Source organism: Coloeus monedula (genome assembly GCF_965178545.1).
Source record: "Coloeus monedula genome assembly, chromosome: 3".
Lineage (NCBI taxonomy): Eukaryota > Metazoa > Chordata > Aves > Passeriformes > Corvidae > Coloeus > Coloeus monedula.
This window is the reverse complement of record NC_138783.1, coordinates 98911362-98929153: the sequence shown is the minus strand read 5'-3', so window position 1 is coordinate 98929153 and position 17792 is coordinate 98911362. Positions and strand designations below refer to the sequence as shown.

General features: G+C 36.6%; 1 protein-coding gene across 1 annotated transcript in view; it reads left to right on the top strand.

Annotated features, from left to right (window-relative positions):
* Positions 1-17792, top strand: part of ANOS1 (anosmin 1) — a gene marked incomplete at its 5' end in the record, with an annotated part of 113370 nt that overhangs the window by 64787 nt on the left and 30791 nt on the right. Inside the window, 3 exons of the mRNA XM_082277847.1 lie at positions 5237-5366; positions 14661-14863; positions 17361-17508. Coding sequence (XP_082133973.1) covers positions 5237-5366; positions 14661-14863; positions 17361-17508 — 481 coding nt within the window. The remainder of the gene's footprint in view (positions 1-5236; positions 5367-14660; positions 14864-17360; positions 17509-17792) is intronic.

The following is a 17792-nucleotide window of genomic DNA, read 5'->3' as shown; positions in this document are numbered from 1 at the left end:
ACTCCTAGAGCATCTCAGTCCAGGGGAGATGATTCTGGCTCTTGCGTTACTCTGCAACTTAAGCCAGAGACCGTGTAAAAAGCAATCAAAGATCAAACAGGCTGTGGATGAGGATCTGAATTTCTCTATGCCTGTCCCCATATGTAGCATAATTGTGCAAAGTTATTGTTTGCATCCTCTTACAAGAAATTTCATGATATTTTATCAGAGTTCCTCATCTAATATTTTATTTTTGGTCTGTCCAAGAAGAAATGGGGCTATAATTTTCAATAACTTTAAGTTGTTTAAATTTCAAAAAAACCTTGCTGTTCTCTATTGCCTTTTCAGGATCTAATTTGTAAGTAATTTCTCACGTTTCACAGAAACTTTTACTTTGTATTGAAACAATAATTTTGAAAAAGGTTTTTATTATATTGTGCTGTGTTTGTTGTGTCATTTTTATGTTTTCTTTTTAAGGAAGAAGGCTCAGTCTATTTTGCTCTCCAATTATACAAGGATAGAAAACACACTGAAAACAATTTTAGTTATTTTTCACTTCAGGAGGAGGGGATTTTTTTACTTTAGTATTTTTGATGCACATTTTGGGGAAAACTTGATATAATTGTTTGACTAATTTCCATTGGTTAATATAAAAACTATGGTATCTAAGATGCTAGTTGGCCAAATTGGCTATGATGTATGGTGTCCAAAGTGTTATGTGAAATTTCCTACACTACTATAACTTAGGATTTAGCCACCTGAGCAGGAACTGCTGCATTATCCTATGGGAATACTGTATGTCTTGTGAACAAACTTATCATTCTGTTTGGCACTAATTCTCTCTAAAAATAGTAGTATTACTGCTTACATTGGAAATTCAGGTATTTAATCATATTAATATAATATCATTAAGTTAATTAAAATACGGCAGATCAGTTCTTTTCAGACAGAACACATTCCATTGTGTGAATGGATGTCATGTATACACACACAGACATATATCTATATACATATGGGCACAGAGTTGTGAATACATTTATTAGTACAGTTCATTACTGAAACAAATAAGGGAGAGTATTTACTGATACCTTGATTTTGACAGTCCTTAGTGCTCCACCTTGCAATTGTCTAAACTCTGTGGACAGCTAATCTTTTTCAAAACTTAAAGTTTCTGAAACACCTAAAGTTCTGTTTCTGAGGATCACAAGAAAGTTCTCAGCCCGTGCCAGTGAGAAATACCTGCTGGAGCTAATCACCAGTCCTGTACACTAAAGGTTTCTTTATCCATGTCCCAGGAGGGGCTTTGGTAAGCAGTCTTAGGGAGTGCCCACATTGTGTGGGATTGCATTCACATGAAATAGGGCAGGTCTGCTCTCCTTTGATAGAGTAGTGGATACAGCACTGTCAGATTTCTTTTGTGTCAGAGGAAACATAAACTCAGCTTTTGTGATACCCTGGATGGTATCCCTTCATTCTCTGAAAGGCAAATTCTTATATCACTGTGTTGTTTCCAAAGGTGTAGAGCTGTGAACTCAGCAGGGTAAGGCTGAACTCTCCTATTTCTATTAAACCTTTGCACTACAGAAAGGAGTCCGGGATTCATAGTGGGGAAAAATAGGGAATGAGTGCAGTGAAGCAGTCCATTGATTACTGTAATTCTTGGATAGAGGAGAGTCCTCTGTAGAAGGCTTTGCTGCAAAGACTTTCGTGCACCAATTTTTTACATATATTAACCCCTTCGTGGTGTTGACACAAGAATCCCACCTGAATGGTCAGACTGCTATGCTGCTGGGTCATATATTCTCTTTCTTTTCCCTCCCAGTCCTAGTCAATCCCACCTTTCTCTTACAATAATTTTTAACTTTCAGCCTTTCTGTCTCCAAGGAACAGTTTTGCGTGTAAATATATAACATGTTCTAGTTGTAAATAGCATGCACCAACCAAGGTTCTAGGGAATATCTTCCCCTGCCTCTCATACAAAGGATGGGATTGAAGATAGGTCATCCGTGCTCTGGGCAAATACTTCAATCATTATTCAGTTGTAGGAGCAGCAGAGGGAGATTTCTGCAGGTATGTTGAAGACAATAACAGATAATCCCCTTTTGAAGGACAAGGATGAGGGGACTACTTACAGGAAAGGGCTCAGGATTTAAACGGTTAAGAGCTGCTGGAAGAGGAGTAGAATTTTCAGTGCTTCCTAAATGGAGCAGCTCTAGGCAAGTCTCAGCCAGATTCTCACACGCCCAACCTCTTTCTTCTTTCTGGCCACAGGAGGTGTCCTGTTGTCCCTTGGACCTAAAATGAGCTCCTGAGAAGGAATGTCAAGCTATTATGTATATTGTCCAGGTTATGACATTAAGACTACATGCTGGTCTTATATGAAGTTGTATCCTAATGTAATTAATAGGGATCTTCCCTTGTCTTCGTTAAACTTTGTGTGATACTGAAGGTGGACATGTTGGCCAGTTATTTTGTCCAAGGACTCATTTATTATTTTATTCCAAATAAAATGCCTATTAGGATTTGAAGCTACCTTCCAAACATTCATCTTTTAAGTAAATGGGTAATGCATAGCCAAAATAAACAGTAATTATGATCCTGTAATGATTTGAGTGGTGATCTTTTCTTTTTTTGTCTTTTATTTGTGATTCTTTAAAAAAAATGCTCGCATTCAAAAAATTCAATAGAATTGTTGGGTTTTTTCTTCCATATTCCGACAGAATTTTAGGTGTGTGATGAAGTTTGACCATTAGTTATTTAGTACCACTCAGCATGGCTTTTAGTGGGTTTTAATGTGAAAGATGTTGAAAGGACTCTGAATATTATGATTGCAACCCCAAACATGCTTAAGTAGTGAGAAATAAATAAACTAAAGCAATTAAACAAAATCAAAAAAACTAGATATAGCATTAAGGTAGTGTAAGATATCTCAGTAGTACTTAGTTCTTTCTTGAAATTTATTAATTCTATATAAAGGATACTTAGATGTGCCAAAGTAGTTTATGTCATGGGAGTGAGTTGGAGGTAGACCTCCTGCATGCCACTGAGCTTAGTAGGAGCTTGGCCAGCAAAACGAATGATGGAAGTAATAGACCCAAAGCACGTTCATAACTTAAAATAATTTTGGCATTATGGGTGGACAGTTTATTTGATTTTTCAGTATTTCATGGTTGCCACAGGAAACTGACACAACTGAAATACTTTCTTTTAATCAACAGAATAGCTGAGCTGATGCCAGTGACAAGCAAGATTCCTTAGCTGAGGAATTTGGGATCAAGTCTATTCAGATTAGGCTTGCCTTGTAGCAAAGTTCAGCAAATGTGTTTTTAAAAGCCCACAAAACTGTAACTAGTTATTTATTATTAGATATTGGTCCAGGTCCTGTTTTCAGTTGCAGCAGTAGCCTGAATATATCCTTGGGGTTTTTTCTGTTAATAGCGATAGTTTATATGCAGTTCACGGTTGCGTCTTATTTGTAAGTTCTTGAGTTTGTGGACCTGGCTCTTGGAAAAAAATGACATTTGAGTGCTCCATAAAATGAAAATAATAACAAAAGTTGATTTAGGTAGGCTCTTTCTTCCCTGGGGGAAACCTTGGTTGGATAATTCACTCTACAGGTAACATAAAAGTTGGAAAAGGAAAGGAGATGAGGCAGGCAATGTCAGGACTGTTATCCCTGCTTAAGTTGAGAAGACAAATATGGTAGTCTGAATGGAGAAGGACTCTGAGTAGCAGCAATATATGATGGGCTCAGAGTCTAGAACACTTAGCAGTCTGAGAGCAATCAATAATATGGTTTAGAAAGGCTCCCTTTTCCTTACATTCACACACAAAGGAGACACACATCTGTTTCCTTAAATTTTGTTTGTCACTAGATGAAGAGACTAAGTGCAGGATAGCACCTACAAATTTTATTTGTCAGGGCTCTAAAAATGCCATTGCTGGAGAGCTGAAGCAAATTCCTCAGTTTCCGGCTATCTGAATTGTATCAGCAGCTGCTAGTTTCTTACACAGGTTTGAAAGGAAGGAAAAAAGCAGAAATTATGTTGTGCCTTCTTTTGGGAACTTCTTGGTATCACTAAAAGTAATGTTGAATCTTATACAGGGAAGGTGGCTTCTTGAAGTTCTATAGAACAGAGCTTGTAAAAATAAATTGATATAACGGCATTTTTAATGAGCTTGCATGTTTGGTCAGTAAAGGGAATCAGTAATGATTGTGTAATATATTTAGACATATACATGACATCTGGTTCAGGTTCGTGCATTACTTTGATTAAAAAATTAAATCAAAATGTAGTAAACATGACATCCTAAAGTAAATTGAAAACTGAGTAATTGAGAGGTAATTGTAAAAGTAAAATTTCCGAGTGAATGTGTTTTTGATGAGTTCTACAAAAATGCTACATCTTCTGTACTTGGAAGTGATTCAGTGGTTACCAGGAGGCTGTGTTCAGTTCTGGTGTTTGTACCTTAGGGGAAAAAAAAAAAAAAGAAAACATGCAAAACATAGCTCTTCAAAAGTTTAATGGGGTAAAAAAACAGAGGAAGGCAGGGCTCAGAATAAGAATGTGTAAAGCACTTCCTACTGAAAAGGTTCAGAGTGTATCTATGCTTATGCCATATTTCAGTGGTTCTCTCCGCAGAATTTGGAAATTGAACTTATGACACTGGCAATCTCAGTAGGTGTTGTTGGAGAAAAGGTCAGCTCCTATGACCTGAGAAAGGTCTTCAGGGAAGAGTTAAGGCTGTAAGTGTCTTTTTGACATAAGTGCCAAAGATGTGATGAAGGCTTACATTCATTACCTGAGAATTTTGTGTTTCCTGTGACCTAGAAAAAATGGATTCTCACAGCAGTGGATTTCATTAAGATATTTTGGACCCCTAATTCTCTGAGGATTGAGAATTGAAGAAATCAGTCCTGTGACCTGGGGCAATGAGTTCCCTGAAACATCAACACCTGACACAGTTAGACCCTAAACACGGGTGAAGGTTGTGATAACTGCAAAACTAATTTTGTGAATTTAAAACTTCACCAGTTTTCTAAAGGCTGCGTTTTCCAGAAGAAACCTGCAATGCATTGTAAAATTGGATTTTGTTCACAGCTGTAAATGCTTTGCAGTGCAGAGTGATGGCTGGAGTCAGGTGGGGTGGTTGCATACAGCCTGTGATGCCAGTGTGTCCTCAGCCAGACTGGTGTGGCACAGCAGATGGTAGGTAACCAGAACAACCAATGTAAGTGTGACATTTTCCCCACCAGACTACGGACGAGCGGGTTCGGCTGCCGGACATCCGAGCGAGCAGGTGGTACCAGTTCCGCGTGGCTGCTGTGAACGTGCACGGGACGAGGGGCTTCACAGCACCCAGCAAGCACTTCCGTTCCTCCAAAGGTGAGTTTTCCCTCAAGTGTTCTGGTACTCACCTTCCTCTCACTCACACCTGGAGCACAGCCTGATCTGCCTGCTTTTGTGGCAGAAGGTTTTTAACAGGTGGGTTCTTGAGTAGTTTTGCCATTGACTTTAGAAATGGTGTGAGATTTGTTTGAAGTCAGCAAATGAATTGAAAGTTGAAGTGTTATTATTCTTCTATCAGTAAGGGTCTCCATGAATAAAACTCCTTTGAAACATTTTCCACGTGATTGGTATCAAACTACGTGACCCTGACCATGAAATATGAAGGAACTTGGGTTTCAGTGTGTTAATCCAAGAGGTTTATCTTTTTTTCTTTTTAGTTATGAGAAATAGGTTATTATCATATGTTTAGTAGAGTACTGGAATATTTTGTTGCCTGTATCTAAACAATCATAGCAGCATTGTTTTGATGGAACTTTGGACCCTCTTAATAAAACTTTCCCCTAGCTAGCACTAATTTTAAGTGCTTAGGAATAAAAAACGGCATAAATACAAAGCAGCATGTTTCTGTTCATTATAAAGGCATGCCTGATGATCCACAAAGTATTGTAGGAATTTTTGTTGGTAGTTCTGGTTTTGCAACTGTTTGGGTAATGAAATAACTTTGAAAACTATTTCTGTACAAGTAAATGGTAGTTGGGGGAGGGATAGAAATGGTTCTCCCATCCTGTGGAGTTCCTGGCACTCTCCCTGGTGGGCTTTTGACCAACATGAAGAAAAAAATTTTCCCAGATGACTTGTAGGCGTAGTATAGGGGTTAGCACAGGACAGAAACTATTTCCATTAGACAGGTGATCTGGATGTGGTCACCCTCTCTTAAAGGCAGTTGATAATGTGGGCATAGCCAGGCCATGGCAGTTGACTTCAGTGCTGAAGAATGAGCTCCAGCACTCTTCACTCTACTGATAGAAATAGTTTCTAATAGAAAGACTTGTTATTTTAGTAGTGACAGAATCTTTACACTGATGTAACTTTGCATACTTTGAGGAATGTATTTCCTCCTCTTTCTTCTGGCAGCATTCTCTTGCAGTGCAGGCAGTTGCCATCTTTGGGTTCCTGTGCTGGCTTTTAGCTTGCTGTTTGGCCATAGTCAGTCCTAGAAAAAAATCGTTTTGGAGGTGTATTTATAAAGGGATGCAAGTAAGTACTTTTGCTGGTATGGAAGGTTTAATCACTTACTGAATAACTATATTATTATTATTAGCCTTAATAATTTTTTGGTGCTCTAACCATATTTGTGGTAGGAAGGTTGGCCGGCATAGCTGTCCCATTACTTCTGTGACCACAAACCTTTTCATGTATAAAAGAAGTATTATTTTAAGAATTTATTATACTTAAGTAGCATACCATTTGAGTCACATAAAATAGTACAGTTCCTTCAGGCTGTGTTGAGCTTACTGTAAGGACTCTTCAGCAGCAGTACCTTTCTCTTTACTTCTTGAACAGCACTTCAGCAGCTACAGCAGTTGCTGAATCTGGCACCAACTTTCTTTTAAATTGAGATCACTGATGGTTGTTTTACTGAGTTTGTGAATATTTTCCAACTATTCTGCTTGAAAGCACTATTACTGCAGTTACATAAAGGTATATCATGGTAGCAACTGAGGTTTTGGCTTGAACATGTCATTTTCAGGCAGGACTTGTATTACTTTCAAAAAAGTTCGTCCCCTGCTGAGTGTGCTAGCCATTCTTAAAATACCATCCTTGCTAATGAATATAAGAATGTCCATGGTAAGTCATCCTGAAGGTCTCTTCAGCCCAGAACCTGACCCCAGCCAGAGGTGGGTTTCTGGATAACAGTGTAAGAGCAGGATAAGCACATAGGGGTATTTCTTCAGAATAGCCTCCAGCTGGCAGTAATTTGTGTTTCAGGAATTTGTGGTTTTGAAATCCTTACATGAGTACCAGAGTGCTCTTGTGGTCTCTGCAGCTACCCCTGAAGCACTTGCTCTCCTTGAAAACTGCTCACAGCTGTCTAGTGGAGGTGGAGAGCACTTTTAGGACTTTGTGACAAGGGCAGTGGGAGTCAGTAGTACCTCTGCATGCTCTTACCTAATAAACCAAAATTTTGATAATGGCAGAAAGTATGTAGTCAGCATTCTTCAAAAGGCTTCTGTAACTCTCAAAATAACTATTTTCAAATCTGACCTCCAGCCCTTAGCAGAGGATTGTGAATTGACAGACAAGCAGCAGGGAGTTCAGTTAGCTATCAGCTTCATAGCCCCATAGGCTGGCAGCTCATTTGGCCATTCTAGGGGCTGTGGAACTGTCAGTGGTTGTTATAAAGACGTCGTATTTGCCAGATGAAGTGTGTAGTCACTCTAGGTGACTCATGTGAAGATGCTGACTGCTAGGTGCTGACTGCTGGGAATGATACTGGGATGCTTCGATTGGTATCTTTTAGCCTCCATGTCCCCAGGTAGGCAGTCAGATTGGTAACAGTTACAGTGTCACATTAACATTTAATTACTACTTTGGAGCTCAGTGGGAAGTGGCAGGCCCTGCCTGGTAGAGAGGCAAGAAACTGCTGCTCAGATGTGCCTAGTTTTTTGAGTGCCAGCATCTACTGGCCCCTGCTGAGCTCCTACAGGCGCATTTAACCTCCAGTTTGGAAAAGAAAAGGGGATTTTGGCACGTCACCTTTGGAAACTTGCTGCCTTTCTGTGCTATGTTTGTGTGAAGCGTGGACAGAAATTCACATCAGTGTTTGACTTCACCCTGTTGTGCCAAGACCAAGAGAAGATTATTATCTTGGTCAGGCTTAGCAGAAGGTTTCTTCAAAAAGAAACCCTTTGATCAGGAAACATGACAGGAATTCTTAAGACAGTTTCTCATGCAAGATACTGAACTTTTACCAATTGCTCATAAGTTATAATGAATAGCAAATTATTTGGGTTTGTTTTTTTCTTTAAAGGAGGATAAATATGATATTTAATCTGAATCTAGGGAGAAGTATGGCACCACAAAGTCTCCGTCACTAAATATTTTAAGCTCTTAAGAGGAACGTTCAAAAACCTGCTGTAATTACTCAGAGAGAGAATTCTTGTCTGGTTACCACAATACTGTTTTATACTGTTTCGTGTCTTTGAAAGTGCAAAAAGCATGATCTCTGAGTAGACACAGCAAAATAAAGTTTTGTTTTATTCAAAATGATGTTGAGTCTTCTGAGGTAATTTCCAGTAACTTCTCTATCACTACATAAAGCTCCGTATTTTCCAAAGTAATTTAATTTCCCAGTCATGAAAAAGACAAAACCAGGAAAACAAGAGTATTTCATCAAGGATTTCAACTTGCCATTCTTTATCTAGTTGTGTTTTGTGGTCTGATCTACTGCAGATTTTGATGCTCTTATACTGTGAACATTTGAGGTGAAGGTTTATTAGCTGTTTTACACTGCCTCATGTGTTCATCTATGGCATTAATTTATAAATAATAAATAAAGTGACACAGCTGAGAATTTTTGAAATATTCAAAGTTTAGTCATAGCTCTTTTTTTTTAATGCTCTTTATTTATTTTTTATAAAGGAAACGAAGGGTTTGCATGTGCTTGTCTGACATGACCCTTCACAGGGAATAAAGTGATGCTTTGTTTTGCCAAAATGAGATTCCAAAATTACGAGAAACATGGGTTGGATTATGTCTGTCTGTGGTGGAGTGGCTGGAAAATTAAGTGAGTACTGCACCTAGAAAGTGGATACTTTCATATAAGTGGGACTGTGCACATGGACTTCTACATTGATTTTGTCAGCTAAAATTGATCAAAATTTTCTGCTATTTTGGCAGATTTTCACTTCTCTTTTCAGGGTTTTTAAATTGTGTGTGCTTTCCTTTTTATCTTTAATTGAGTGGCAACAATTTGCAATAACAGCAATAAATAAAGGTAACTGAATACCTGAGAGAACATTTTTGATCCATAAAGATACAAATATCCTTCTCTTCACGTTTAGACTGGCTCTCTCCAAGCTGTTTCCTTTCTTCTGGAAGCAGGAGAGAACTGTTCCTACAATCCATAAATTAGTCTCCTTGGATGAAAACTACCTGTGTTTTTCTTCCAGTAAGCAGGCACTGCCTAACCTAACTGGTCAGAAGCTGCTTGGGACTAGTAATACAATTTTTAATTTGTTGCGTTTGGTTCAGCGTTCTTAGGCTATTTTTTTCGTAGCTTTTTATGATTTGTGATGAGAATGAACTCTCGGTAACAGGGACTTCAGTTAACTTCAGTGTTAGGCATTTCTCTATCATATATTACCTCACTGGTCTATAGGTAGGTACCGTGCCATTTGCAGAGACAGGAAGATCAACACAATGAGCCCAAACCATCTGACCCTTCCTCCCCTGCTAAAGGTTTTTATCTTCACCATGAAGGCACTTGCCAGCATACACTGGATAGATTGTCAAGCAAAAGGGAGCAGACAACATTATTTTCACAGCCCATAAGTACCATGCTGGATGTGATTTCATGCATACGTTACTGAGTGTTAGAAAAACCAGAACAGACACCCACTCATGGCAATAAAATTCTTTCTGTTGCTCCTTTGAGACCAATGATTTTTTTATGCTCTTGCACAGCTGGTTTATGTGTGCCATTTCCATCGGGCAGAGCCAGTCCTCCTGCTTACGCTGTGGAACTGTTTAATGGTTGGAAACTTGTCTGTTGAGCAGCTTGAGCAGACTTTTAGAGTTGGAAGGTCTCATGTTTGAAAGATAGCAATGGGAGATCTATTTTAAGGCAGGAAAAAAGCTCTATAAAAAAGGTTTAAATTATTGTCACACTTGCTCTCACCTTTACAGCTTGAATGAGAATTCTGGTTCCGATGTCATTTTTCCCCTCTCTCATACCTATTCCAAATCATTTACTGTTTTCACTGCAGTTGCCACATTGAAAGACAAAGTGGATGCACTGCAGCAGTGTATGACGTGACTCGTGTATAGCTTGCCCACACTGTTTTTTAAGGATGCAAAAGTGTTTCCAGGTCCTATTGATTTAAAGAATTTTGGAAAATATAAACTATTACTATGTTTACAAATGTGAGTGTGGGAAGATGTGCATTGTGAAATGGTGATTATGTGAGAGTTTTCTTTCTTTCCTTTATTTGCAGCAAGAAATCCTCCCTTTTGGGGACTGGAGACAGAATTTTGCTTGCAATGGCTGAGTAGCCAGCAAGACAGGAATTTAAGTCCTTTGGGTATACTCAAGCCAAACACAATCCAGACAAATGCAGTACTTACCCCATGTGCTGGAACAGCAGCTTCAGCCTTGACCTAATGAAGCTATCATTTCTAGCAGTGAGAAACGATTTACTTGTCAGGCTGCTGAGACCAGGATTTTTTTGGAGTTGAGGACAGCTGTCTGTGCCAAATTCTAGGATATATAGAATGACTTCTATTTCATTTGCATTGTCATATAAACTGCAAAGGAAAAGCTGCAACTAGCATCACTCTTTCTGCAAACCAAAGAATTTGATTTAACACTCAGATAAATTCATGTATATAAAGTTCCAGTACTTCACATTTGAAAAACTGGCAGCAGTTTCCATTGCAGTAATTTTATGTCCGAGTATCTGAATTGTACATGTGGGCAGTCAGTCAAAGGGATCACAGGGATATGAAGACTAACAGTAGAATTGCTGTTAGGTTTATAGTCAGCAGAACATCACTTTAGCTTTATAGTCAGGTTAACAAACACCTTATGTGTGTAAGCTTTATGATTCAGTACCAGTTATTAGACCTTGAAGTATTTTAGCACAAGTTGTATAGTGCTTTTAATATCTACATGGACATAACATAACAGACCACCATGTAGAAACATTACTTTTCCATTCAATAATGCAGAAAAAAACAACTAATCTGTTATCTGGTAACTGGCTGGCATGCATTATAGAGGAGCATGCTTGTAAACACATCACAGGTTTTTTGATTTTTCTGGATTCTTGTTTATTTGAGAGGCCTAAGGGATGTTGGGGTTTTTTGGGTGTTCTTTTTGAAGGTGGGGTTGGGGTTGTTTGGTTTTTCTTCCTATTAACAGAGATCACATTGTCTTACCTTGCTATTCCTTCTCACTTGTCTGCTTTGCTGGTGGAATGAAATCCTTTCAAATGAAGAGACAATTAATATTCTTGGATTCTTAACTTACAAAATGATCATTCTGTCACTTGTAATAGTGATGAGTGTCACAGAAATATATTGAAATGGATGAATAAATTATATAGTGGTATTGAAACACTTAATATGGAATGGATCCTAATCTGATATAAAATGTTCACTGAATGTCTTAATATTTCAGGTAATACACCCCAAATGCATGAAATATTTTACTGATGCATTCATACATACAGACAGGATTTTTTTCAGTTGATTAAATGCAAAACTGTAAAGTTTTGTTTATCTTTGATATTTTACATCTTTATAAGTTTTTATTTTCTTAAGCTTAGTCTACTATTTTTAATAAAGCTCTTAGAGAAAATGTGTTACTTTCAATGTCTCACCTTTTCATGTCTGTTAGCTGCAGATCTCCTTCTTCTACCACCACCACCACCACCATTCTTGTTCAAAGGCATTTTTGTGGATGACATTTGAGAGGCTTGCAAAAGAGTCTTTGAAGAAAGAGGGCACTCGGGAAAATATCTGCTACTGCTGTATTGTTTCACATGTATATTCCTTCTAATAGGACATTCTTTCTATCCTTAACTATAATTACCCAGTAACTTTTAATGCAATGTTTGTATTCTCACACAGAAAAGAAGAAATGCTAATAGGTTTTCTTTCAAATGTGAATCAGTGTTTTGTCTGCTGACTGGACTGTGTCTAGTGAGCACAGAAGACATGTTACTGATAAAGTAATGTTTTCAATAAACTATGCAGGTATAAAAAGTACAGGGTGATATGCTGTTGCTGTAGAATTCAGAAGAAACAATCTGTTGGTTTCAGTGATTTCAGTTCTTCCTTACTGCTTTCTTTTGCTGGAATGGAGATACAAACATTTGAAAAGAAAGAGTCTAAATTTGGTCATTTGCTTTTAGACCTACAAAAAATTGGTGAAGAGAACTTCAAAATATTTTTAATCATGTAATACACTTTGTCCAGAAGAGCTGTTTCATTTAACTTTTAGATCTTTTTTTAAATGACTTTCTATCTCTTGTAGAGGCAGAATGAAGACAAACGTATTTTACAGTTTGAATTATTTTTGCTTTTATCTGATCATTTGGGAAGATATATTCTCTGAAACACTTTAATTTTATCCCATATGTTTTGTATACATAATACATGATGCATAGTACTTCTGGGAGATAACCTGAATAATTCACCTACAGTAATATGATCATGTTGCACTTCAGGTTATAAATGTTTTATTTCCCTAATATAATGCCATATAACATAAAAAAGCCCCTAACATTTTAAATCGGTGAAGATGAATGCTTAATAAAGGTCTTAGATACATAAACCATGATTCTGTTTATAGTTATTGTCCCTAAATTACATTTTATACCTACTTATTAAATAATAGAAGTAAATGAAAAAATATATGAGAGAATAGTACAAACAGTTTAGCTAAATTTTTCTTTAATTCTGGAATTAATAGTTTGGCATACTTTGAGATGGAGTGGTTGGCAACTTCACAGGTAAGGAAATAAGTGTAACAGCAGTGCTTCTCCAAAGCCAGAAAAAATAAAAGCAACTGACTTGCTAGTGGATTAAAAAAAACAAGTGAGAAGTAAGGCATTCTTACTATTTGGAAGCTATGTTAAATTTCCAGAATTCTTAAGTATGCTTTGTAACTTTTATGGCCAAAAGTTAGGTTGAATTATATGTGTGAGGAAACAGGGACATCCATTACTATTTAACTAAAATGGCATGTGTGAGGAAACAGGAGCATCCATTGTTATTGCAGCAAGAGTCCTGTTCAATAGCACGAATAAGTCATTATTTCACATCTGCTGATCTTTAAAAGAGAAATGCTGTCTTTATTAATTCTGAATGTGTCTTTTTTTATAAACCAAATGATGGAATTTTTCGGTAAGACCATTTGTCGTAGGGATTATCTGATGAATTTAGTATGCCTGGAATGTTTATTTAACAGCTCATTTACCATTATAAAATAATATAAGGTAAAGCATACAGTAAATGAATGTCTGATGTTCCCTCCTCACACCTCCAGTTTTATTTCTGGCAAATAAGTGATGGCTCATATGGCTAGAAGTTCATAACATGTCTTAGTTACTATGAATTTCCTTTACTCTTCTGATATACTTTTAATTTTTTTTTGTTTTGTGTCTCACTGCTTACTTCTACATAAATTTTGTTTTTGCAGTTTCCTTATATTTTGTCACCAATTTTTGGCTACCACAGACATTTAAAAAAAGGTAGAAATGAAAAAGTGGGATTAAAAAGTAGGAGCTGGTAAACAGCAAATTGGACTTTCAGAAGCTTGGTTGCAAAATTTCCATTGATTCACATTACTTGGGGGCAGTATATTTTGTAGTGAGTCCACAGGGAGGACCTACATTCAATACTGGAAAAGATTCAATATTGAATCTTTTCTGAATATTCTACCTCTGACTCTCATGTCTCTTTCCTGACTCTAGAGTCAGCACAAAGACAACTGAAGGAATACTGTCTCAGTTGATATTGTCCAGGAATTGAACCAGAATAGTGAAATAAATCAAAGAGGTAGCTAATTGCTGTTTGACATTCTAAAAAAAAATCCTATTGATTTCTACCATGGCATAATATATCATTATGCTTTAATTATATTTATTCTAAGGAAATGTTTATGTCCCATGGTGATAGATATCAATATTAGAATTTTGAAGGAACATTCAAGGTGTCAAAACATAATTTTATCATCTGAGAATTATCTGGCAATGAAAAAATATTCAATGTTTCAGCCACACAGTTCTGTGCTGACTCTACAAGGTCACTTGTAGAACCTGAGTGTTTTACACTCACTATGTATTTAAATTAGTGAATGACAGAGGGGAAACTGATAGTCAGGTACATTTTTATAAAGCTTCATAATGTTTGTGAACTATCAACAACACAGAATAATGACAAACTAGATGCTAACTCATAATTTTTATTTCAGTAGAATTTGAATTTCTAGAATTTACAAGAAGCCATATCAGGTATGAGAAGTCTTTGCCTGAAATTTCCTCAAGGTATTTAGAGTGTTTAATCCAGCTCCTGAATGCCTCATAAATACATGAGATGAAGATAATCTTTACCTCGCTGAAGATAATTTTGACCTTAGAATATTTTTTTTTTTTTAAATTCCAGATCCATCTGCTCCACCAGCTCCATCTAATATCAGGATTGCCAATATCAGTGCAAACAATGATGGGAGTGTAAATGCAATGATTACTTGGGATCTTCCAGAAGAGCCTGATATCCCAGTGCACCACTACAAAGTCTTCTGGAGCTGGACATACAGCAAATATGTAATCCCAGCAAAAAAAAAGAGAAGGAAGATTACCGATGGGGTAAGAAAGAAATCAGTAAATGGGACAGAAATACAGTTTATTTCTGACACAAAACAGAGTGTAAGTATAAAATGTGTGATAAGTTGCAATGATTTCAGCCACTGGTAAAGTAGTGGTCCTAATTTTTAATATCACAAAGCCCATAGACACTTTTGACCTCTCAATCCTTTTCTTACACGGAACCCTGGGAGACAAGTAAACTTCTGCCTTAGAATAGAGGTAAATAGTATAAGGTTTTTCAGGAAAGATGAATGAAAAGTTAAATTCTGTTAATCCTTTAAATTTAGCCTTATTCAGTTAGTGCTTCTTAAAGATTATTTTATTTAAAAAGCCTGACATCATCTGTCACATTGTTCTTTCACTCTGCAAATAAATCTTGTGACACTATCATAGAGAGTGATTGTTAAATAGTCAGTATAGGTCCAAGGGAAAAACATACCCAAAACTCTTTAAATAAACTGCTGCTCCAAAGATCTGGCAGTATTTCCTTAGCAGCAAGTTCCTATGAGTTTCTTGAATAATGTATTAAATATTGCTTTACTGGAAAGCTTTTTGTTATGATATCCATATCATATGATATCCATATGCAAATTGCATATTATTTTAAAGCAGTTAATAGAAATAATTAGATAGAAATAATAGAAGTCAGTTAGACATAACTTAATTCTCAGTGCTTTTGATAGTGAGAATGTTAACACTGTGTTTTGGCTCTGGCTGCCCATTGCACTGTGATGAATGACAGTCAAAGGGTCACAATTCCCTCTCTGTCCCTCAGTCACCAAACCCTGACAGAAATAAAGGCAACGAAGGCTGTGTGATGAAATTATGCAAGTCAATTTGCACAGAAAGGAAGGTTAGTTCTTTATTGTCTTTTAAAAAAATAATTGTTGCAAGACAGGAGTAGGATTGGACTGTGCTACATAGAAAAGTTTGTGTTCTTCAAGAAACCTGACATTGGGTAAAGACCTTCAGGAAAGAGGCTTCAGCCTAAAGATATCAGGGAGCCTTCTCTCTACCAGCTGGTCCTTAAATCAGAAACCTCAGAGAAATTTAAAATTGGTCTGGATCTTTAATACCTTTGCATAGGATACTTCCTACATACAAATAATGTTAAAAAAGATCCATTATAGAACATTACAGTAATTGAGACCAAGTTCTGACCTTGAATGTAGGGAAATACAGGGTGTATTTTATAGAAAAGGCAGGCTCTTACAATATCTTTCATATTATTCCTGACTTGTACTTTTTCTTCTGCAGTATGTCATGAAAGTGTACAGCAAGGCCAGTGAGATTCAGGACACTCAGATGCTATTGCTAATCAATGGTCATTTGAATACTGTAGCAACTCTTAGGCTAAAAATGGAAAAGGCAGGAGCACTAAAAAAAAAAAAAGGAAAGATGGAAAAATCTAAATTGTTAAAGATCACTGAAGATTATTTTTTGTCCAGTTTTTACCTTTAGATGTAGCCCAACCCAAATAATGTCATACTGTTTTCCATATGAATTCATTCCAGGTAGACATTGAATTAGTTTGACTACAATATTGCCACTGTTAGTCAAGACTTATAGTCAGTAGGTCAGCACTAAACAAATAAAAATAGTTACTATTTAATGCTTTTTGACAATCCCTTTTTAACATCCCAAGTGTTAAATGTGGGATGGTTACCTTGGTACATGGTTATGTTTTTTACTCTGTACTGTCTGTCAAAAGACACAAGGAATTCTAAGGAAAACATGGGGTGATATCTTCCACATGGCATATGGACTAGAAGGATATTTTTATAATTAAATCTAGGCAAAATAAAATATTAGACTACTGAGAAGGCTGGACTCTGCAATATCTTGTGCCTTGTCTTGATGTATTGGTTTTTGACTGGAGAATGATAAATCTAATCTCTTGTTTCCCCATTTTAGACACTTCCATGACATTGGAAACTGTATTTTTTCTATTGTTTTCCATTCTCTACAGGAAAACTGTTATTTCCAATGAGAGGGTGTTTTTGGTTGGTGCTTGTTTGTTAAATTTTTATTTTTTGAGAGTTGAAACAAATAGAATGTATTGACAAATGTATTAAATGTTGAATTTTAGCTATCTTCAGACTGTCCGTCTCTAGCTAAAAGTTTTCAATTGCTTTACTGACACAGAAATTGGGGAATAAAGTGCTTAAATTCCTTTTGCTAAAATGATTTTGGCATAAGAGAAAAACCTTGTTATATAGAAGAATACCCCTTAGGTTTTGCCTAAACAATGGGTTTGGAATTGCCAAGGAACTGCCAAAATTATGCAAACATTGAGTAGGTTAGTATTTTTAAAATGACACAGAAAAACAGAGTCCAATTAAAGAAATCTTTTACAGAAAGTAAATTTTTCTCTGAAATTTATATTTGAGTGTTCTAGCTTCAGAAAAATAGTGTGCCTAAGATAACAAGCCTGCTTTTAATAAAGGCCTGTGTTTCAGCAATATTGTAACTGCTTTGTGTATTTATTCTATTATAGGCCCAAAATTATGTGGTCCTGGAGGGGCTCCAACCCAACAGCAACTACAACGTAGAGCTGCAGGCAGTAACACGTTGGGGTCAGATACGCCTAAAAAGTGCTAAGGTTTCTCTCCATTTTAGCACGACTCAGGACATCAGGAATAATAGTGAGTAACCATACTCAAACACCTGAATGCTTTCTCTCTCCTTTATCTGGAATTTGAATTTTTTATATAATCATTTCTCAAATTTTAAAAAATCATCTTCTTAAAGCGGGCTGTTCCATAGCACAATGATCATCCCTTGGTCAACTTGAGTAACCTTTTCATGTTAAAATTCTTATATTAAAATTGGTGACAGTTTTTGCCTAATTCTTTGACTTAGACTCCACTCAACTAAAGTAAACACTTGCAAAGAAAATGGAAGCTTTTGCATAACTGTAGTGTTAATA